The 23,022-nt window shown below is 40.9% G+C and overlaps 1 protein-coding gene across 1 annotated transcript in view; it reads right to left on the bottom strand.

The window, feature by feature from the left end:
• The window catches only part of LOC122885937 (aryl hydrocarbon receptor-like), a 47,040-nt gene that overhangs the window by 6,198 nt on the left and 17,820 nt on the right, over positions 1-23,022 (bottom strand). The window contains exons 3-10 of the mRNA XM_044217722.1: positions 16,344-16,453; positions 10,206-10,295; positions 7,555-7,684; positions 6,075-6,208; positions 5,023-5,225; positions 4,577-4,686; positions 2,675-2,816; positions 191-1,805 (exon numbers count right to left, since the gene is read on the bottom strand). Coding sequence (XP_044073657.1) covers positions 191-1,805; positions 2,675-2,816; positions 4,577-4,686; positions 5,023-5,225; positions 6,075-6,208; positions 7,555-7,684; positions 10,206-10,295; positions 16,344-16,453 — 2,534 coding nt within the window. The remainder of the gene's footprint in view (positions 1-190; positions 1,806-2,674; positions 2,817-4,576; positions 4,687-5,022; positions 5,226-6,074; positions 6,209-7,554; positions 7,685-10,205; positions 10,296-16,343; positions 16,454-23,022) is intronic.

The raw sequence follows: 23,022 nt of genomic DNA, 5'->3' as shown, positions 1-23,022 counted from the left end.
GCTGGATACTGTGAAAATCACTTTTTAGCTAACAGTGTGAGATGCAGTTGAAAGCTCCGGAAAGCTAGCAAGTATACCTTTTGAGCTTGCATTACACATACTGTTCCAGAATTCAAGAATGAACTCAAACAGCTTTAGCTAGTTATGATTTCGACACCATAACAACATATCAGTGTTTCAGCAACCTCACCTTATTGGGACTGGGGTCATGAGGGATCTCAGAGGTCACCATGCCATAGTGGTCCAACTGCCGGCAAGGCTTGCTCACTCCTAGGATCTGCTCCAGGGAAGCATTGGGGGGAGGGCGCTGTGACAGGCTGGAGATGATCTGGGTCAAAGGAACTGGAATCTGCTCCTGCTGCCGTTTATGGTTCATCCCCTGGAAGGATGAAACTGTGGACTCAGCCCCGTGCTGTTGTCCACTCCTCCCAAACAAACCATTTCCACTAATAGTGTAATCTGCATTGTCAATATCAGGCATGCTATAATCCATGCCAGAATCTAGTGAGGTGCTTGTCAAAGGTTTTTGGCTGTTATCAAGGCAGGGGTGGCTGTCTAGACCCTCGCTGAATCCATAGTCCTGCCACTCGGATTTTCCCGCTGAATGCTCTGTGCTGGAGCTGCCACACAGTCCGTTGAGGTTGGCTGCCTTCTGTTTGGCATGGCACTGCTGTGAGAGATGGTTCTGCATCCTGGGTTGCTGCTGTTGCTGAAGGTAGCGTTGATGCGTTTGCTGCTGATGAAGCTCGTCATCCAGTTCTGAAGCCTTGCCATTGAAAATAGTCTGTTGTGTGTTATAGTGTCCCGGTTGTATCCCTGCACTGACTAGAATGTCTTCAGCTGTCCATTGTCCGTTCGGAATAGATTGATTTTGCCCCAGCAGCTCTCTGTTAACTATCGTGTTAGCCAAACGGTCACTCTGCTGGCCCCAGTCATGTGCCACTTTACCCGGTCGCATGTTAAGGTGCTGTTGCATCTGCTGGGACAGCTGGACGATGGGAGCCTGCCCCACCAGGGGACTCTTATGGTGAGGAAACAGCATTTGCACATTAGTGTCAGAGGTGGGATTACTTGCAGGTAGTGACACTGTTGTGGCTGCCGCTGAGGCAGTACTGAGAGGCACTTGTCCTCCATGGTCTGTGGAATCAGTCTTACCTTCTATAGAGTCGTAGATATATGACAGAATCTCATCGTTTGTCAGCAGATCGTCCAAGGTGGGCACATGTTCAGGGTCCATCTCAACTCTGATCATCCGTTCATCCAGCAACAGCAGCTCCAGGTCCTCGGCACTCAGCCCAAGCCCTTCCAGAGCTCCAAACAGCTCGCCATTTGAACAACCCCCCTCTTCCGAATCCACAACCTCTTGGCCTTCCAGCGAGAGGGAGTCCAGAGTAGCCAGCAGTGGGTCAAAACTGGTGCCTAGCTCTGCGATGCCTGGACCCAACACACCATTGCTTGACTCTTCCCAGCTCCTATGCAAGCTGGAGGGTTCAGAGTCAGAGAAGCCCATTTGGTCTCCAAAGAGGCTGCTATGGAATGACATTTTGGGCTCCAGGGCAGGCTGGCAAACGTATACCGACTCATCTTGACTCATGAGTGCCCCTAGAAGAGAGCCAGGGTCCACGCCATCCCTTATCAGCCTGTCAGTCCGGCTCTTCTTTGACTTACTGCCATTTTTCTCATGGTTTCCATCTCTAAAGCCTGCTATGGGATGGTTGGACTGGTAGAGCAGGGCCTCACCTGTAGCATAGGTAAAGGGTAGATGCATGGAGCGCTTACGCAAGTGTTCTCCTCCCTCTTCATCCCTAAAAAGACAGAAAACATGATTATTGTCTGGAGATATCGCCATGGAAATTAATTTACAAAGGATCAAAGTTGCTAGCTTGGTTGCTGGCAGAGTTGCTGGTTTAGTTCTTTTACCCACTTTTCCATGATTGAATGTGTCTAATAAGTATCATACATGTTTGTGTGTCACATCATAACTGAAAACTATACCTACTTCCCTCTCAGCCCATTCTCATTCCCAGGGCATCAAATACGAACATTTAGTCAAAACCCTCTGCGTCAAATAAACATGCACAGAAAGCCTTTATGAAATCAGGTGACCTAATGTAAAGAGCGACAAAGTCTGCTTAAGGAGGAGAAGATGGGGTGGTTGGATGGGCCAAAAAAACCCAGGACTTTCACCGAGGACACCGGGGTGTCCCTTGTGAAACTAAAAGGGAATGTTGACTTTTAAGCTTTTAGTTTTAAGTTACATTACATGTCAATTATGTGACTTTTGCCACGTGACTTCCTACTGCCTAACCAAGTGGTTTTTTCCCTAAACCTAACCACACTTTTTAGTGATGTTACATCGTTTCTGAAGGTGTCTCCTACTAACGCCAAAGGGTACCCTGTGCATGTTAATATGACACAGAGGGGCATGACAAAACGTCTGCCTGGGAATGAGAAGGTGTTGTCCCTCTTTGAATAAACTTTTAAACTCCCTGCATAAAATCAGATTAAAATACACAGGAAATTATTATTCATCCCTTTTTGAACTTTGATTTTAATATACATGTGCAGTATATTATATCAAGGTTCTGTTACAATAAGCTTGTTTTCTGTCTTTGAATACAACATTGGTACATTTTGTTGGTTTAAACCACAACATAAATTAATAGGAACATACAAAAGAGGCCTCTGGGTGGCAATGATGTAGTCTGGTTTGCCGTTCTTGTACACCAGCCTGGCATTGGCCTGGACCCATTTCCAGCGATTCTCCTTGGTGAGGAGCCTGAACACGGTCAGACCACTCTCTCCAGTCTTCATCACTACAAATATGGAACACAAACACAGTTATAATGAGTAAAATGAATATAAACCTACTGAAAGCACTTCATTTCAGCAATGAGTCGAAAGCTGTACTTTGTATTTTTGTATATTGGTGGCTCCAAATGGCATTAAGGGGTACTTACATTAAATGGAAATTCAATCGACAAAAATCCTGTAAATCCTTGTGAACAAATGGAGGTTGTGGCTTGCTGATGGCAAGTTAGCAATCATCCCTAGCCATGAATATCAAGAGAATCTTTCATTGACATCTGGACAGTTGTTGAGAAATTTAGTGATGAAAGTGGTGGAGTGACGAGCCAGCTCATCTTCTAGTGAGTTATTAGTTATTACAAACATGTTTATATATTGTGTTTTCACTGCTTCATATTACAAATTACTGAGAGTGAAAAAGTTGAGTTCTACTTTGATTATGAGCACTTATACGGGATCATCTTGATATAAAAAATGCTCCCTTAAGCAGTATGTCAGAGCCCATAACTCCGATTCTATCTTCCTTTGAGAAGCATGGAAAGTAAATTGGGAAAGCGAGCGGGGCCATAAAATCCTACTTCAACATAATATGTTAGACTGAATGGAGAAGCTCAGTTGGCTCTTCCGTGTAGAAGTTCGACTTGTTTTTACATTGTGATGAAACTACATTGACCCTTGCACTACAGTAAGGAGAGAGCGGTCAGTAACATAACTGACCTCTGAAGTGTTTGTGTGTTGGTGCTGCTGTATGGATCATCTGTGCTGCTTTGCTCATGCAGTGGATTTGTGGACCCTATCCTCTCTTCTGGCAGCTCTACAGCTTTGCTCAATCTGCTCCGTAATCCAGCAGGATTACTTGCGAAAGCTGTCTGAACTCCCTGACCAGGTTGGACCAGACCTCTTCAACTTTTTGACTAAATCTAAAATAGCAACATGTTTCTGTCAGAAAAACATCAAAGAAGGATGGATTCTTATTATATATTCTCTTCATTATAAAACAGTTTAAGACTACATAACAATCATCTCTTTTGGGCCACCTTAAAACTGTGTTCACATCCAACAGCCAACTTTATTGTAAGGCTGCAGTATAGAGGAATATGTTTTTGCCCATTAAGTCTTAAAACACAATGGTATAAAATCTGCTAAACTGCTACCTGTGAAACACCTATGTGTGTTTATCCTCAAAAAGTAGTTGGATCTGGCACTTAGGCACATTGTCCTTAATTATTTTGCATGTAAAAAACATCCTTATATTCCTTATTTTTTCAGTTGTTACCCAATAAAATGTCCTTAAATGTGATTAATCAGGGGTGTCCTTGTTGTCTAGGGGTTGAAGGCGCTCACCAAGTAATTGCAGCGGCCCTGGTTTGACTCCTGCTGGTGACCTTTGTTGCATGTCATTCCACATCATTTCCTGTCAGCTCTCTAGTGTCCACTGTCTTCTAACAAAGGCATAAAATTCCCCCAAAGTACTTGAAAAAATTGATTGTGTCGATTCAAGATATGTTTACATGGGTGAAGTCTTGAAATGACCCTCATCAAAGTATTTGGAGAATACTGCTTTCTGTAGCTTGTTTTGAATGAGTTTCTGTAGACCAGTAAGACTTTAAGTGTGCTAAGTGGAGAGAGTTTCTTTGTCAAGAAAAGGCACTATCCCACTTCAAAATCTGTCTTTAAATGTATGTTGGTCAACGCTTTTATTGCCATACTCTTACATAATAGATTATTATGTAAAACTGTACACTTGGGGTGTGCCAATAGAACTTACTTCTGACGTGGTTCTCTGCGCAGTACAACATATCTGCTGCATGGATGAACTGATAGCCAGATCCTCGTACCCGCAGTTCAGCTTCTGTGTACCCCAGCACTATCTTCCCCCTGTACAAAAAGACCATACTTCATACTTGTTCATTGTACAAGGCACATCTCACATCCATATCTGGTGAATGATCCTCAAAGTATTGCAGCAAAACAAATACACAGGAGAATGAAACCACACATGCTATTTCAATCAGCCTAATTATGAAACTTCTCCTACATGAATGTAACATTAATTCCTGTAACTATTGCTTTATCCTCACAAAAATCAACCACCTTAAAAAGCCAAGTGACAATACTAGACGTGATACAACTTATTAAGATACAAAGGACTGAGAACGAAGAAATTTTACATTAAGACATGTTTACGTGTATGTTGCATGTCAGTATCATTACTTTGCATCACAGGCCATGGGTGTGAAGTCCAGCTTGTGTTTGGTTCTGAAGATCATGTTCTTGGTCCTGATCTCCAGGATGGATGGAGGCTGCAGAGGAGTCGCAATGGCGAAAAGGGCGAGCTGAGGCGGGGCCTTTCCTCCGTTTTCTTGCCGCTGGTTCTGTCCATGCAGAAACTTCAGTCTGCCCTGGATGTTCAAAGCCTGTAAAGAAAGGAAAATAAATTAAGTTTAAAATAGTTAAAATAGTCCTTCAAATGTGTTAATATCTGAGAGACTGCAGAGCCCCATTCAGCCCCACAGTAGCTTCCTTTACTTGCACATAAAAATCCAATATTAGCAATTACCATTGCAAGGCATTACTATGATTGACATTTTTCCATTGGTATCACAATAAATGGGGGTGTATTTTAGGAATTTACACTCCCATCTAACCCCACTAATGTACTGAATTTCTATGACGCCCATGGCTTTCAGCATAATCCAATTCTCTGCTGTCCATCCATGTGCTCCTTATGTTCTGAATGCTCACTACAATTTTACTAAAAATAATGTTTTCATCTAAATCCTCACACACAACATACTGTAAAATACCAGAGAAACAAGGAAATAATACTTTAGATTCTCCCTTCTCAACATGAAGCTATTTTTTTTTAAACATTTAAAGGCATTTAAGAAGACCTACCTGTATGTTTTTGTTCATTTCTCTTAAAAAAGTTTAGTGACAGTTGTAGTATTTCTATAATCTATAAGAGCCACGTGCACAATAGTGAAGACAAATTTTAAATTTTAAAAAACCTCATTGTGGGTGGGAGGTATCAGACAGGAGTGGGATGGTACATCGTGGGAGCAGGTGGAAATGGTGGGAAATCATGTGGGAGATTTTGGACTGTATGTCTACGAAGCCCATTGCATCAAAAAAAATTAAATAAAAAAAAAGTATAGCAGCAGACAGGTACATGTCAAAAATCCAAATTTTTAAGTCTCCAGCTCAGGTAAAAATATACATTTAGCCTGCAGGTTTTCTCTCTTTTGTTTGAACATTTAACCTACCAGAAAGCCGGAGGAGTTGTCCAGTAGGCAGCGAAAGCGACACATAAATCTCCTCTCCAGGAAGGACGAGTTCTCTGGGGGAAGCTGTTCAGGTTTGTAGGTGACCACAGTTGAGCTGCTGTCCGGTTCCATCTCTGTAATTACAAAAAACACGAGCTGTCAGTGACAATGACTATAAAATATAGTCAGTTTAACTTGGGAATTCAATAATCCTCCACATCTCTCTACAGCTCCGTATCGCTCTGTATTTGATTCTTATTGGAAATGATACCCAGCTCACATACTGAGTTTCACTTGGAAATATGTCACTTTATGGAAGCTAAAGATAGTCTAACTGCCATTCCACTGTTACTTAGATTACAAATAATACAAAGATTGGTTTGGACATGTACTGAACATCTCTATAAATTAGACTTTCCAAATTAACACAATGAAGCAGTGTTTCTTGATTCCTTTTGTGTTGGAATGCCTTAATAATGTCACAAATGTGAAAATTAAGAGCACATTTTAAGAGTAAACAGTGGCCTGGCATCATGCCATCCTTTGTATTTATTCTTGAGCTGGACTTTACTGTTGTCTCACATCACCAGCTGCCCTCCATTGTATAAAATTATCTTATGTAATGAGGCCTGGAGCTAACTCTGTCTTAACACACCAAGTAACAGCATCTGTTGCAGTTAAAGGGGTGAAGTTTCTCAGGGCAGGAGTGGGTTAGTTCAGTTAGTGTCAGGACTGTGGGTCTTACACTAAACACATTGCTCAGAACCAAAGCACACAGACATAAGCATCTTAAAACCCAAATACAGATCTAGAACCACTTCACCTCATAAACCACAGTGAAGATTACAGGGTCATGTGACCTGACCTGAGGATGGTCTTATAGCTTAATGCCTAAACTGTGTGTTCTTAACCGTCTGACATTGATGTCCAAATGTGAATTTTCACACAGGCTGTGGGCTGCAGTGAAGCGAAGTGAAACGCATTTTGTGTGGACAAATACAGACGCTTTACACAGACACCTGTTCAAAGCAATGTTTAACTTTGGTAGACCACTGGGATGTATAGCTTGCAGGTCATGCAGCAAATATTCACAGAGACTGATTTCACCAAACCCTTAGAGTTCGTAATTAAGTTGTAATAAATAGCACATGTACAGTGACTTGTAGGAACTTGTGATTATGCAAAAAGAGGAGTCAATTCATTTTCAACCAATACCTGCATTACGCACTCAAGTATCATTGCAAACTTTACAGATTTAACAGCCCTTTCTGCATAAAATAATACATTTTGCAAACACTACTAGGAGCTATAGTCAAATAAAATTGACATACCAACCTGCTTACAAATATGATATTGCCTTGACAAGGTGTGTTTTTTGTGCTTGCCCATCAGTTTAAAAACCTGTATTCAGTCCCACCAGGATCTCTCAGTATTGTTGTGTTCTTAATAATAGACTCATGTAGGTGGAGAGAGTGATCACCTTGGGGGGAGTCCTGGGTAATGGCAGATGCAGTGGCAGGAGGATTCAAAGCCCAGTGCAAGTTTCTCCTGAGCTCCTGCTGGTCCTCCGTATGGACCAGTTCATACACACTCTGGTGCATGACATCTGTCTGAGAAAAAACAACGAGAGCAATAATTAACTTATGCCAAAATAAACCACTTACATGCAAGTAGAGACATACAGGATGTGGACAAAATTATACACCTGAAAAAGAACTAGTATGGGGATTTCATTTACACTGTGACTCATTGTATACAAAAGTCAGTCATAATGTGCTTAATATTAATAATCCAAAAGCAACAAACCCATCATGAAAATATGAATCATATCAGGTTGCATGGCAGTCAGCAGCATTTGTCAATCTTGTCCATATAGTATATACAGTTTATCATCTCCCTGAATAGTCCCTGTTTTCTGTGTCTTTACACTGGTGCCTCTGCAGTTGGGACTGGGAAAATGTATCCTCTTTCATGTTGATATCAAAGAGCTGATTACCTCTTTATATAGCTGACACATGCTGCTAAGTGGCTTTCAGCATAATAACAATGACAAACAAAAGGTTAATACTAAGTTTCTTCAGAATGTAACTCCCCTTCCTTATTGTGGATGTGGTGTAAACATTATGTCTAAGCGCATGCCATATCCAGTTGATTATGTACAATGTGGTACTTTGTCACGCAGAATACAATGTTGCAAAGTGAGAGCGTGGCTAACGTGAACTGTTTCTTTGAGCAACAAATACAAACTACAAAAGGTTAAACTATCAGAACAAGGTCTATGGATGTTTGCTGTCAAACATCACTAGCTGGTTGCTGGTTGTCTTGGTAGGGTTGTAACTATGGTGTTGCTACATGGCTGCTAAGGCATTGCTAGATTGGGACATGTGTTTGGTAATGTTGCTAAGAGTTACTGTGGGGTGTCTGGGGAGTAGCTGTTCAGTGGGTGAAGTGTTTCAAGTTGGCTACAATGGTGTTCTGGGTGGTTGCTAAGGTGTTGCTAAATGGTTGCTAAGGCATTACAAGGTAGTTATTAGAATTTTTTGGATGTTCCTATTGTGTTGCTTGGTGGTTTCTAGGGTGTTTGGGAATAGTTACTAGTCACCTGGGTGTGCTACTCCTACTACTACTACTAGTGGTAGTAGTTGTAGCAGCAGCCGCAGCAGTAGCATTAGTAGCAGCAGTCACATAGGCTCAGTGCGTTTGGCTCCAGCAGTATGCATGAGAAAAATCTCCCTGTGGTGTTTACTTCTTCAAAACATGAGTGTACAGGTGCACTGAGCTGTCCAAAGAGTCTCAGTGTGTGCTGCTCAGTTGAGCTGTGGGGCAGAGATGTGTTGTTCACTGCAGCCCACTGCTGTGACTGGTGGTTTGTACAAAAGGCCAAGCTATAAATAGGTCAGGTCTTTTTGCTGTTGTTTGAGCCTCTGACTCTGCACCATGCAGGGACCAGACCAGTGGATCAAAGACCCCCGAGCAGCTCCCAGCAGATGCTGCACGCAAGCCATCCATCCAGGCCCAGCTATCAATTGCTAAAACAGAGCTTCTGGATGTTTAATGTGGTAACATATGTGCCTCTATAGATTTGCACCTCTCTGTGTCTAACTATGCTCCTGAAAAAATAAGGAGCAATAAATAAGAATGATGTAATTAAATCTTGGCTAGGTTAGACGATAGTTAAATGTCAATTAATGTGTTAAAATCCCAAATGTGTCACATACAATTGATGTGTTTTTCAATTACACTCTAAATCATAAGCATCAACTGTGTGTGTGTTGGTGTGTGTGTCCTAAGCAGTGGGTGTCGCTACAGCAGCTACAAGCTCTTGCCTTCACGCTGTTTTCTTCTACCACTAGCGATCCAACAAGATGCTGGAACAATTACCCAGGTGTCTGACTTTGAAAGGGAGTCTCTTGAGTGTCAAGTATGTGGGAAAGATGATAGACATGTGACAGAAAAGGTAGCCAAGCTAGCACTAGCCCTTCACTGCTAGCTTATGGACCCAGGGTGTACTTAATGTACAGGTTTACAGGAGTTCAAGCCCATAGCCCCAGCATTTTGGAGGTCCCCAAAGAAAGAAGAGCTAGCGGGGGAAGGATCCTGCTATGGCAGCTTGTCTGCAGCTCAGGTGAGCGGCACACTAGGCATTACCTAAATTAAAAATTATCAATCATCAGTAAAATTGTAACAAAAGGGGACACTGTTAGCTGTGGAAGACAGAGAGTTTTATTTTCCTTACTGATTCTGCTCAGTCTGATTGTTGCTCTGATGGTTTCACAGCACTCGTAATTTTCCTTCCAAAAAGTAACCATATAGCCAACTCTCTCCGTGCTTATCATAGCAGTCCCTCAAGAGTCTCCTGATTTTGGAGACACCTCAGCCCTTCCTGAGAGGCGAAGCTAATGAATACAGACTGTAAGTCAAGCCGCAGGTGTTGGTGGTGTATGAGCATCTCTAGACCCAGACCACAGTGGGGATTACGCTCCTTACCACATTAGAATGATTCTCCTTACCCCTAAACTGCTTCTATTTCTAATTCTGGTTGTGTTATCATTGTTGAGGAGAGTGTTGAAACAATTATTGGAGGTGATTAAAAGTCAGAGGTATAGAAAAAGACTGGTAGTGATAAAATACCTGGTGGAAGCCCAAGTAGTCCTGGATGGTGTGAGAGGAGTAGAAGATGGTCCCACTGGCAGTGATAACCAGGACAAAACCGTTGAGAGCCTGTAGGTCAAACAAAGGATACACACAGACAGTTAGCAGAGACATTCTCTCTTGTTAATGATTTAGAACAATTATTTCTCATTGTGTGAGAGCTTTCAGTCAAGAACAAAAGTCAAAAGTTCACCTGTGTAATGTTGCAGTCAGTAATATTTTCCTGGCTCTGAACCTTGTTGGGTCTCTATAAATAATATTATAAAGAGCACGGTCTAGACCTGCTCTATAGGAAAAGTGTTCTGTTATGAATTGGCGCTATATAAATAAAATAATAAATAACCACCAAAATATTGCATATGAAAGGAAGGTTTGCAAGTGATCCGGAAAAATGTCAGTCATATAAGGGTTTTCTAAACAGGCAGAGATGGCCAGCTCTGTGTACTCCCCCTGATCTACCCTCGATAGCCTCTGCATTGTGGTAGTTTTGGTGTTGACACTTCCTGTTTTATTTTGTAGTAGTCTTCTTCTCTTGTGTGTCTTGTGTTTTTACTTCTTGTCTGTGTTTTTCCCTCCAGTTTTGATTGTTGGTCCTCCCTTGATTGTTGGCACCTGTGTCTTGTTATATCACCTCCCCTAGGGTATTTAGTCTTGGTCTTTTCTTTGTTCAGTGTCGGATCATTGTGGTACACATGGTGTTGTTCCTTGCCAAGCCCTTGACTGTGTTATCTTGGATTCTTTGTTCTGCGGTGGACCTTGTTTGGATTTTGGATTTTGTCTGCTCATTACCTGTCTGCTCACCTCTGCCTGTTCTTGCTTACATTCCACCCAACAATAAACACGGTAGTCATCCAGCTACTTCCGCTTCCTCGTCATCTGCTTTTGGGTCCACGTACCTGCATATAGCACCTCGCCATACGACATGCATTTGGTTTCCTTTCCAAAACAAAAGTGAACATTGGTGGATAATTTGAAAAGTGGAGGGAGTTTTAGCCTTTGGGTTTGAAATATCTTCATCACTGACATGGAGTTGGCCTTATATTTGGATCATAGATGGCCACATGTTTGTCGTTGATGCAACACAGCAAATGTCAGCTCGCCACAGTATCACATTCACTATGTAACATTTTACACCAGCTGTGGTCTCATTGTCTCTTGTCTTGGAGGCAGCATCCTGGTTCCTGGTTCTGATTTGCTGTTGAATTGTATTGTGTTATACTGACAGGTGTTTCTATTATTTTGTCCACCCCATTTATATCAATGGGGGTAGGCTGAATAACAGACACCTGCAATACAGTTGCACAGCACCACAAACTTCATCCTCCAAAATGATCATTCAGTTGAATCAACACCTCTCTAAAACATTTCCACCAAAAATTGAACATTATAACCTTCATGAAGGAAGGACTTATTGCAGGACTGTTGCATTTGACTGCATTTTAGCTAGGTGGACCCTATAAACTGGCAACAGAGTGCATGTTGCCTGCATATCTTGGATGATGGTCATTGGATGCACTAGCACGTACTGATTCTGAGGCATTATGACTACAACATCGAAAATGCTGGATTCTTTCTGCTGGAACTCTTTTGTCATGTTAGGGCCCTGACACACCAAACCTGCCATTTGGCAAGCTGCTGGGCTGTGTATGGCCAGCTGTATACCTTTGTTTGCATTTGCCTTTCTTGGTTGCTTCCGCTCGTCTCTTAGTGGGAAGTGATATTGAGGAAGTGAGGAAAAGAATGGGGGGTGAGTGAAGAAGAGGACAGAAGTGAACAAAATCGGGGCAATTGTTTTCTTATATTGTCACAAAAGTCTGCATTCAGTACAGTTAAGGTGGCACTATCACAAACTTCAGTCCAACACTAAAACACAGACCTTTAAAATGCAGCAATGTTAAAAATAAACATTAACAGAGTTTCTAAAATAATTTTTTTGTGCCTAGATGCATGTGGATCTTAGCGAACAAAGATATATGAAGCATATTGGCATACACATATATATGAATTATTTAATTTCTTCAATTTCTGTAAAAGGAAAAAAATTCTATAAATTTCCTCCATTTGTTAGCCACAGCTGCAGTTGTTGACCAACGTGGATATTCAGGTTTGTGATGTGTGAGTAGATGGCAGCACTACAGTAAAAAAATTGCTTGGCTCACAAAGGGAACTAGGAAGAAGGGAAAGGAAGATCTACGAAAGGAAAGGAAAGGAGGAGACTAGAAAAGAAAATGTGGAAGTATGTTAAGTGAAATGGAGCGCACTCGCTTCAAAGTGGAACAGCTGGTGCAAAATTTCCACCTCACTAAACGCACACGTGCCCTCCCACCATATGAGAACACTTTGTAAACAAACACACAGACATGTATCAACAAAGACAAACACACACACTGTCCTCACACAGCCACAAACATCTGTACAAGCACAGTCATCTCTTCTAAAGCAGCCCACAGGGTGCAGGTATGACTAATGCTGGAGACGTTATTCTTTTTGATAATACACCAGTGATTCACCACAATTATCTGCCACACTTCCTCCAGAGTAAACATAAACACCCAAATGTCAAGGCTGAGTTTTTCACATAAACGGGATGCAAAATTTTATGATATTTCAGTTTTTCAGTTACTGTTGCTACACTGATTTTGAAATAATTGAATCTCTTTCCCGCAATGTTTGTTCTAATGCTCTGTTGCTACAGGAACCCAATTTGATGTGAAAGGCTGCGCAACCATCAGAAATGAGGCCGTTTCTTTTAATGCCAGATAGTGTATTCATGTGTACTCATTAACCTCCCAGCTGGAAATGAATTGATTTAGTCATGAGTATGAGCAGAAGAAGAGCAATGGCAACAAATGGTGTTTTAAAGAAACAGAACACTACTAAAAGAAGAGGCCAGTCATTAGAGTAGGTTGTTAAAGGTCCGGCGTGTAGGATTTAGTGGCATCTAGCGTTGAAATTGCAGTTTGCAACCATTTGAATACCGCTCAGATCACCCTCCCCTTCCAAGCGTGTAGGAGAAACTACGGTGGCCATGAAACTCGCGAAAAACTCAAAAGGCCCTATCTAGAGCCAATGTTTGGTTTGTCCGTTCTGGGCTACTGTAGAAACATGGTGGTGCAACATGGCGGCCTCCGTGGAAGGGGACCCGCTCCCTCTGTAGATTAAAACAGCTTATTCCAAGGTAATGAAAACACAACTTATTTTCAGGTGATTATACACTCATGAAAACATATTTATAAATATTATGTTCCATTTCTGCCAAAATGTTACACAGTGGACCTTTAAGTCAGTTTATTTATATAGCATAGTTTAAAAACAACCTGCGGTTGACCAAAGTGCTTTACACAATACAGATTATGACATGGACACTTAATTATATACTTGTAAAAAAAAAATTTAAAAACACATTAGAAAGCCCAAGAAAAAAGGTGAGTTTTTAGCCTGGATTTAAAACATTTGGTGGTGGGGACTGATCAGACATGTAAAGGGAGGCGGTTCCACAGTTTGGGCCTGGCTGCAGAAAAGGCTTGGTCACCTTTGGTCGCTCGAACAACTATCTGGGAAGACCTCAGTGTTCTAGGCGGGGATGTAAAAGGTCACTGAGATATGTTGGAGCTAGCCCCTTCAAAGCTTTAAAAACAAATCTTTTAGTCAACTCTAAATTTCACTGGTAACCGGTGCAGACATTAAAATTGGAGTAATATGACAATTTTTTTAGATTTGTTAGCAGACGTGCGACCGCATTTTGCACCAGCTAAAGGCGTGACAGAGTAGTCTGAATGACTCAGAGATGTAGTGTGCTGCAGTATTCCAGGTGGGAGGAAATAAAAGCATGGATTATCGTCTTAAAATCTCTAAAAGGAAACATATGCTTGACCTTGTTAAAACTCTAAGATGATATTCAAAAAACAAATGTCAGTTATTGTCAAAACTGACCAATTCTGCGTGTGTTTATTTTCAACAATGACTAAAAAGTAAAAGCACCAGTAATACGTTCTGCCATGTGTCCTCCATTTTCTGATTCTGAATAATTGATATGCTCACAGCTCCTCTATAATTCACCTCGGTCTGAAGTGACGAACAGCAAAGAAACCGGCTCAGACTTGGGTTACGAAATAAACCTCACATTCTTCAGCCTGTGAACCACTCGCTGTCCATCTCCCTTGTCCCCAATTAGGAGGAGGAGGAGGAGGAGGAGGAGGAAGAGAAGGAGGCCCCCTGTGGAACACTCACCCTCTTTTTCTCCAAATGAGCTTTCATTTCTCATTACTAGGGGAAATGTAGGCTTATCAAAATAATGAAACCTCCCCGGTAGAGTCGGGGTATGGCGAGCAGGCTGTTTCCTCTCCTCTCCTGGAATGCCAGTGTGATGCACATTGGGAGGAACTGGACTGGAAAATCAATGACTCCGGCAGATCCCAAAAAGATCTGGCAGGCAGCGAGCTCCCTCTCCACTCAATCACACATACAGTACACAGAGGGCACAAAAACCCCCATGAACCAGGAGAGATTCTTTCCCCCAGTTTCACTGGAATGTTGATGGCCCTTTCTTAAAAAGCTGAACCGTGACCTGAAATTCCAGCAAAATGTAGAGATTTTCAAACTGAAAGATGTTCACTTTGACAAAGAGATGATTTATCAATGATGCTTATTTGGATTTTATTCGATCGGAATGTTTGTTTGTCATATTTTAGCTGATAGCACTCTGGAGCAGCTCTTCACAATCATGGCATGGTTAAAGGAAAATCCATTTCTTAAATGCATGTAATTTTGTCTTTCATTCCTCTTGGTAGCAACATCACTACAACAGAGCACAGTAGAGCAGCAACATGTAATGTCAGATGGTCAGGCCACAGTTTAGTCATTTTCTACACTCTATGACCAAAAGTATGCGAACATGTAAAGCATTACACCACATATGGGATTGTTGAACATCTCATTCCAACACCACAGTCATTAATCTGCTGCTGAAGAAGCCTCTGTTCTTCTGGTTTCAGGCTTTTCAAAAGATTTCGGAACCTGGCCACCTGTTTCCCTAAACCTAACCAAGTTGCGTTTGTGCCTAAACTGAACCAAACCTTAACCATTGTCACATAAAACAAATGTATTTTTCAACAGTGATTTGTAACGGTTTGGGGAGGTACAGACAAATGATGTCATCCTGCCGATAGAGGTGTCAGATCAGAAAACGCTTCTCTTAGATGAGAAGATTGATACCACTCTCACGTCTGTATAGTAAATATGAAGCTACAGCCAGCAGCTTTTTAGCTTAGCACTTGAGCTTTGCCTCTTGTGTGTTTGACTGTCTCTTGAGTCAAGTTTGGGATTTGTGATATATAAATAAAATTGACTTGACTGACATAAAGACTGGAAAAAGGGGAAAACAGCTAGCCTGGCTTTGTCCAAAGGTGAAAAAATAATAATAATAAAGTCTGACAACAAGGCCTTCCTGGAGTCCTGTCACCATGTGTTACCTTTGGATAGAGCCAAAGATAACACAAGGAAAGAGTGTTTCCCAAAATGTCTAACTATTCCTTTAAATGCGACCATAAGTGACAGGAATGAAGGCCCAAACTACAAAAATATGACCCAAGTTGTAACAAAAAAGAATCCATGTTCAAAAGCATCCATATTTAGGCAGCAAGTTATCCCAAACATAACAAACTCTTTAGGTCAAATTCAGATAAGTCCCAGGTGCAAGTTTTACCCACCAGTTCAGCAGCAGAGTCGCTTGACTAAACAGTAGACTAATGTTTCATAAGGGCACAGCAGACTGTGCCAGAAGTATTGAGTGGTAAGCTGCCCTGAGCCCCTGAGCCTCAGTCATTGGTCTAAATGGATTTTGGGCACTTGTCAGGAGGAAAAAAAACAGAAAACACGAGAGCGGTCCAGACGCACAAATTAAATAAGCGCAGCTGCCCAACAACAGTTGCTGTCCCTCAAAACATATCGAACATACTGAACAGAGTGGTTTGGCTGTTTGGAAACTGAAGTGTGAGTTAGCAACAAACACTCTCAGATATTGAACCTAAAATCAATTAAAGAGTTGATAACTGTACAATATATTGTGGATAAAACAGACAGAATGAAAATAACAATAAATCCAGGTTTAATACTGACCTGCAGCAAAAGTTCGCCTTCAGGAATCTTGGTCTCCACCACTCCTGCTGGTCTGCTGTCGTCATCTTCCACAGCAGCTGGAGTCACTCCGTTCCGACTGTTCAGGGCGACTGTATAGAGGGACAGACACACAGGGCGGTGGTGGTGGAGGTAGGGAGAGGAAGACATGTTTTAGTCCTGTGATACTGTTTGCAAAGCACTGCTGTCAGATTGCCATAAGATGCCGCATGCACGCCCGATCCCAGCTCATTAGATGCAATGTGAAAGTCTAATTCACCAAATCCAGACCTTTATTTTGTCTAACTTGCTCACATCATGATTTCTATGACATCAGCACATCAGTGATATACATTACAGAAAAACACATTTCTTTTTGTTGTTGTCCTAAAGCTGCCCTGTTTGATGTACTGTATATACTTACTTAGATTGACTGAAATGATGAATATTAGTCTTTGACATTCTCAACACCACAGTATTTCCTGATATTTTATTTTACAACCTATATAAAGAAAGTTAATCTGCAAATATTTTGATTAACAATTAATGTTCTTAACTGTGAGTATTGGCAGATTTTCTTTGTCTTATCTGATAGTAAACAGTATATATTTGGGTTTTGTTGGTTGAACAAAACAAGTAATTTGAATTTGTTTTAGGCAATTGTAAGACATTTTGAACTGGTAATTGTTGCAGCCAACACCGCTCTCAACCCTAATGTTCTGTTTGGGGTCCTGGAGACCCCGGGCCCTCTTTTAACGGCTCAAAAAGCAGCACTGCAGCACTACCCATCTCAAATCCAGAGTAAATCTATTTGGATTTCTGTTACTGCAGTCGTATAGCAGTTTGTTCATAAGGGGACCTCTCTGGAGTCTAACTGACCCCAATTATAGGTAACATTCTGTAATGAAATAACATACATTTCTGACCTTTTGGCAAACAAATGGAATATATACTGTATTTGTTCACGCATTGCCCATATTACATATAAAAACATGAAAAATGTTCATATTTGGTGTAATAGCAATGCTTTATACTAATTTCTGTATCTTGTCACCTTTGTCAAATATGCAAGCCCAGTTTGTGGCAAACAGATGGGTTATCACTCTACTTATTGACTTTTAATTAAGTCAGAAGAAAAGAAAATATATATTTGAAGGTAAAAAGTGGTTGACTTTTCAATTATTATTTTTACATATACAGCAGTGGGGTCTAAGGCCCCAAACGACAAGGAAGTAAAGCCAATGTCAACAAAACACAAGGGTTAACAAATCTAATTAACACATTTAGCCCAAACATTTGTGTTTTAAGTGTGTTTGTGTGTGCAGGTTTCACAAATGTTCCACACACACTGATGAGAGAACAGAGCTGTTGCAGAAAAGCTTTCTGTTTTTCTCAGAAATGTGTTGTTGCCACATTCGAGTGACAAGAGGCGACAGTTCGTTCAGGCGTCACTGTTTTTGCACTTTACTGCTTGCTCAGCTCAACTCAACTCCCCTCCCCCTCCTATCCAGTCTCAAACACCCCCCCACCCCCACCCCCCTCTGCTGACCCTCCCCGTCCCTGCCTCCCAGTCGTTCATTGGCTGGTGGCCCCAGCTGTTCTTATCCTAATGGGATTCTCCCTTCTCCAGCGTGACGTCATAACTTTTTTTCTTCCATCCAATCATCTCTGGTGCTCCAGGCATGTGAGAGGGCGAGCAGGCTGGTGGGTTAAATAAGTGGAGGGACCACTGCTCATGTAGAAACACTTACGTGTTTTCATCAAAAGACAATTATGTGCACTGGTAAACTTGTAGATTAAGCTTTGATTAGAATAATATGTGCATCCTGAGTAAGTTCAAACCACCACAAACATCACGCAGACATCTCGATTCCACAGAACTCAATTCAGAGAGAGTTGAGCTTAAATACTTAATTTTAGGAAAGGCATGTTTGAAATCCTCCTGTTTGCAATTTTACCAAAATGAGGATAAAATGATGAGAGTACAGAACAATTTGAATTAAAGCAAAAACCATGAACATTGCACAGCATTTAGCATGGCAGCATTATACTATATACAGTGTGTTTCTGTCTGCACACCAAACTCTGATTACCTTCCTGCGTCGCTGCCTAAAAGGTAATCTGAGTGAGTTTGATAATCGCATTGAGAAAAAAAAAAAAGCAGCTGGCCCAATATAATTTAAGAATATGAGCTTCACTAATCATAATGCTAAGAAACTATTACCCAGTGTACCACAGGTTGAAAATAACCTTGATAAAGTGAGATATTTAAGTCATGATCATGAAAACTAATTAGCACAATATAATTAATAATAATAATCATAAACCATTTCCTATTCCTGCACAAGAGTCTTTTTATAATAGTCTTTGTTGTCCAGACTCATTTATGATGGTATAACTGTACAATCCAATACAAAAGCCCTGCAAGAACGTCTACATGTGTAATGGTTATAATGTTCAGTGTTTGTTGACACTGTGCGGTTATTTATATAACAATAAGAATATTATTTAGTGGCATATTAGTTATTTATTTTTTACTTACAAATAGTCTATTAATCGATTGCTTGAATGACAAGTCTAATGACTCATTTATTAAGTTAAAATTCCAAACAATTTCTGTTCAGGCTCTCCAGTGTGAGGATTTGCTGCTCGTCTTTGAGTTGACGACTGAATATTTGGACTGTTGGTCAGAATAAAAACCAGTTTGAAGACGTCACTTTGGACTCTTTATGAAAGACATGCAGTTATGACATTTTTGACAGTCTGACTGAAAACATCAATAGCTGACAATAGATCATCAGTTGATTAATGATAATAAACCAAATTGTTAGTTGCAGCTAATATTCTCATTTTGTTATGTCTATAACGTGAGACAATGAGCTGCGGTGATGTCACAAGCACATTAATCTCTGACCCCTGCAGGATCACCATGCAGCGACCTGTGATGACCTTTGACCCTGAAGGTGATGTATGACATGATTGGGCGACTTGGTTCTGGGTCAGATCTTTTGTTCTCTTCAAAAGGGGGTTAACAAGGAGTCCATCCGAGGTGGTGCAGTGTTAGGGGTGTCAGAGCAGACACTGGATAGCATATGGGCTTTGTGTTGGGAGTCCGACGTGGCTTGTACCTTCACACGAGACAGAGCTTTGGTCGAAGACCCCTGACCTTATTCCCATACAGACATCTTGGATCGACTTGTAGAGGGCCGCTGAGAACAATGTGGCACATCGTCCAACATATTGGTGAGGAAATGGTGTGAGAAATGCATCGCATATGCTAGATAGGCTCGAGTGTGGCGTTCTTGTCCCACGGGGAAATGCAGGAGTTACTCACAGCTGACAGCAAAATAACGAAATAAAATGTCCATTGGTGATGCAATGGCTCCCAGACAGCACTGCATCATAAATAAACATATATAAATAATTTACCAGTAATCATTTATTGGAAATTTGTTGCTATTTGTTTAGTTTAAGTGTTCTTATTTGAAATAATTTTTTTCCACAGATGCTGTGCTGTTGAAATTATGTATATTCTTGTTGTATGACGGTGTAGTCCCTCATTCGTCCAGGAGTGTTCTATCGTAGAAAAGGTTTCAGTCGTAGTCATCTGGACACTGTTTTCAGAATCAAGACGTTTCGGCTCCCATCCGGAAGTCATTCTCAATTGTGAAAAAATTGGACGGGAACTGGAAATTTAAGCTACTCTGTGTTACATAAGCCCCGCCCTCAGGAAGGAATCTGCCCGAGTATCTGTTAATAGCTAGTTTCACCTGAAACTGACCTAATAGTTTGAAGATGGCCCAGTGATCAGTAATCAGGCCTATTGTTCTCTGGCTGCATCTACTTCATCACTGTTAAGTGCCTGATTAGCATGTGATAGGCGTGACCAAGGTGATAATAGATAATATTATCACCTTGGTCATGGCCATGATGACTACGACTGAAACCTTTTCTACGATTCTTGTTGTATACTAACTGCCAAAAGTGCATTGTCAACATGTCAAGTTGTGTCTTTTATGATAACTATCAAATAATCTCATCTCAATTTCATAACGTGCTTTCCTCGCTTGTGACCCCAAAACGATTATGTCTGGATCACAAAATTACATAATCATTATTTTGTGATTATGACATAAGCTTTATTTTGTCTTCTCGTCATTATTATAAAAACATGTGAGTCTCTGGTGTGATAATTGGCAGACATAAATCAATCTCTAATCTAACTAACTGCTCCTTACCACAGTCAAACAGGCACATTATGAGTTGGTAATTATATTATTGCAGTGATGTTTCTGTAATTTGGTCACTATAGACTACTGTAAGCGTATTGTCGACTACCACAGGCTCACTATCAATCACTAAAACAACACTGCAGGAACATTATGGGACATTCAGTTTGGTTGCAGCTGCAGTTAGAATCACTAAAGGTCAGTCTCTGGCAGTGACGTCTGCTGATGATTACCGCAATATAATCTAATGTTTTTATCCAGAGATCACAGAGACACATTTTTGGTTAATGCCAAGATCAAACTGTTTTGTCATCACTAGAAAACAAAGGTTATTATATCTTTATCATATGATAATTATGAGAAAACAGAGGTTGTTAAGACCATATACAAATCAGATGTACGGTGCTCTCTGTACATCGTGTGTGTTGTGGCTGCACTGCGTTTGTACTTTGGTAGTTTACACATCAGAAACCACAGGTACGCCGCAGCTTCAGTAGCATAATTCAGCCAGAAGAAGTGGGCCAACACAGAGCCTCTTCAATGGCCAGAGGAGGACAAAGCAGCTCTTGTTATCAAGCTTCAGTGGGCAGAAGTGTATGTAATGAAAAATTTACATTCCCACATACATGTGGCATAGTAGTGCTCCAGCAATCACCCAGAGGTGTTTCCAGTGAATTAAATAGAACAGCTTGGCTTTCCCAAACATGCTTAGCTTTGCATAATCAAGCTCCAAAGTTACTTGACAACGAACATACATCAAAACACAGAAGTGGCCTAATATGACAGACAGGTCAGCCCCCATATCCTCTGTGACCACACCAGGCCATCCTCCCTTTTCATCCCTGCACAATAACTTCTGTTTCTCTGCCTACACTTTGAAACAGATGAAAATAAATTTAAGTAGACTTTATTTCATTTAGGGGCACTCTGTCGGTCATTTTGAAGGAGACAGACACAGCAGACAGATTTCCTCATGTGCTCTGTCTATAAACCTTAACACTGCAAATACGCACTATACAATGTACACAATATGAAATTATATTAACTTTTCCAAAATAATCACTTTTTCAGATGACAATTACATAACTAATAATGTTTTGAGAAGAAATAAGTTGACATTTCGCTGTTATGGTGGTTTCTTACAGTAGTTTATTCTTGGGGGTCCCCAGGAACCCCAGTTGGTAGTCCTGGTGTGTTAAATATGTTGGTAGGATGACGGGTAAACTTGCAATGATTTTGTGGGCAGCGGAAACGAGTCGTGAGCACAACATTGACATGTCACCTTTTAAATTGATATGGCGAACTTGTTAAATAGTTGTTTATTTACACATCAAGCAGTTACAGTACTACTATTATTCATTTGGAGTCATGTTTGTGTCACCTGATTAAATCCAATATTCACTCTTTTTTAGTTCAGTTTTCGGTCTCCACCAACTCCTGAGGAAAAAATGTGGCTCTGTAGTTACTAAATGTTGCACTATGTTCATCAGCTGGTCTCTGTCTGCGGTTTGCTGCTGAGCAGGCAGTGTGCAGTGGATTTTTAAGAGCTTTTTTGTTACAACAGCCTGCTGCGGCAAAAAAAACCCCCAAAAAAACGATGCTATGTGTTATAGTGCGTCGAGCAAAAAAGCAGGAGTACAATGAAACAGGACCCAAACGCAGACTAGCAGGTAGAGCTGGTGCAGATTAATAATTAATTAACAAAAAGGCTTACACTGAATTGGTGGGCAAAAGCAACTCGCAGCAGGTAAGCAGTCCAAAACAGAAAAACAAGTCCAACGCTGAGCAGGCAAAATCCACAAACAGGCAAGGTACCAGGGAAACAAAGACTCCAGAACTCACAGGCACAAGAAACCAGGGCGCTAGACAGAGATACAACAACAAACTGACAAATGAACAACCAAGGACAAAGAATGAAATACACACCTAACCACAGGTTAGGGAGACAACGAGACACAGGAGAAAACAATCAAAGCAATCAAAGACAGGAAGCAAAACTAAAAGACACTTGAGGGAAGGAGACTATTTCAAAATAAAACAGGAAATGACTGAACACAAACCCCAAAACCATGACACTATGAGAGCTGTGAGAGTGAACCAAAACAGTAAAGTTGTAGCCGGACAGCTAAACAGTGAACTGAAACTCACTATAAAGCTCCGTAAAGCCGAGGCGAGCTGCAGCTGCAGCTTGTCATTCGATACATTGCTATCAGAGTTTCCCTACGGGGATCAATAAAGTATTTCTGATTCTGATTTCTGATTCTGATCATAAAAACGTTGACGTTATTTTCCTGCGCTGCAAAATCTCCATCCTAACAAGTCATGTTTTCTATTTTTGAATCCTAAAAATCTTATTTTCTTATTTCCATTACAGTTAGTTATTTTTTTATTTCTGTGCCATACCTATCATTTAGCCCATATGTGAATACAATACACCTCTATTTATCAAACAT

This window comes from Siniperca chuatsi, linkage group LG12 (assembly GCF_020085105.1).
Source record: "Siniperca chuatsi isolate FFG_IHB_CAS linkage group LG12, ASM2008510v1, whole genome shotgun sequence".
NCBI lineage: Eukaryota > Metazoa > Chordata > Actinopteri > Centrarchiformes > Sinipercidae > Siniperca > Siniperca chuatsi.
This window is presented reverse-complemented; position numbering and strand designations above follow the sequence as displayed.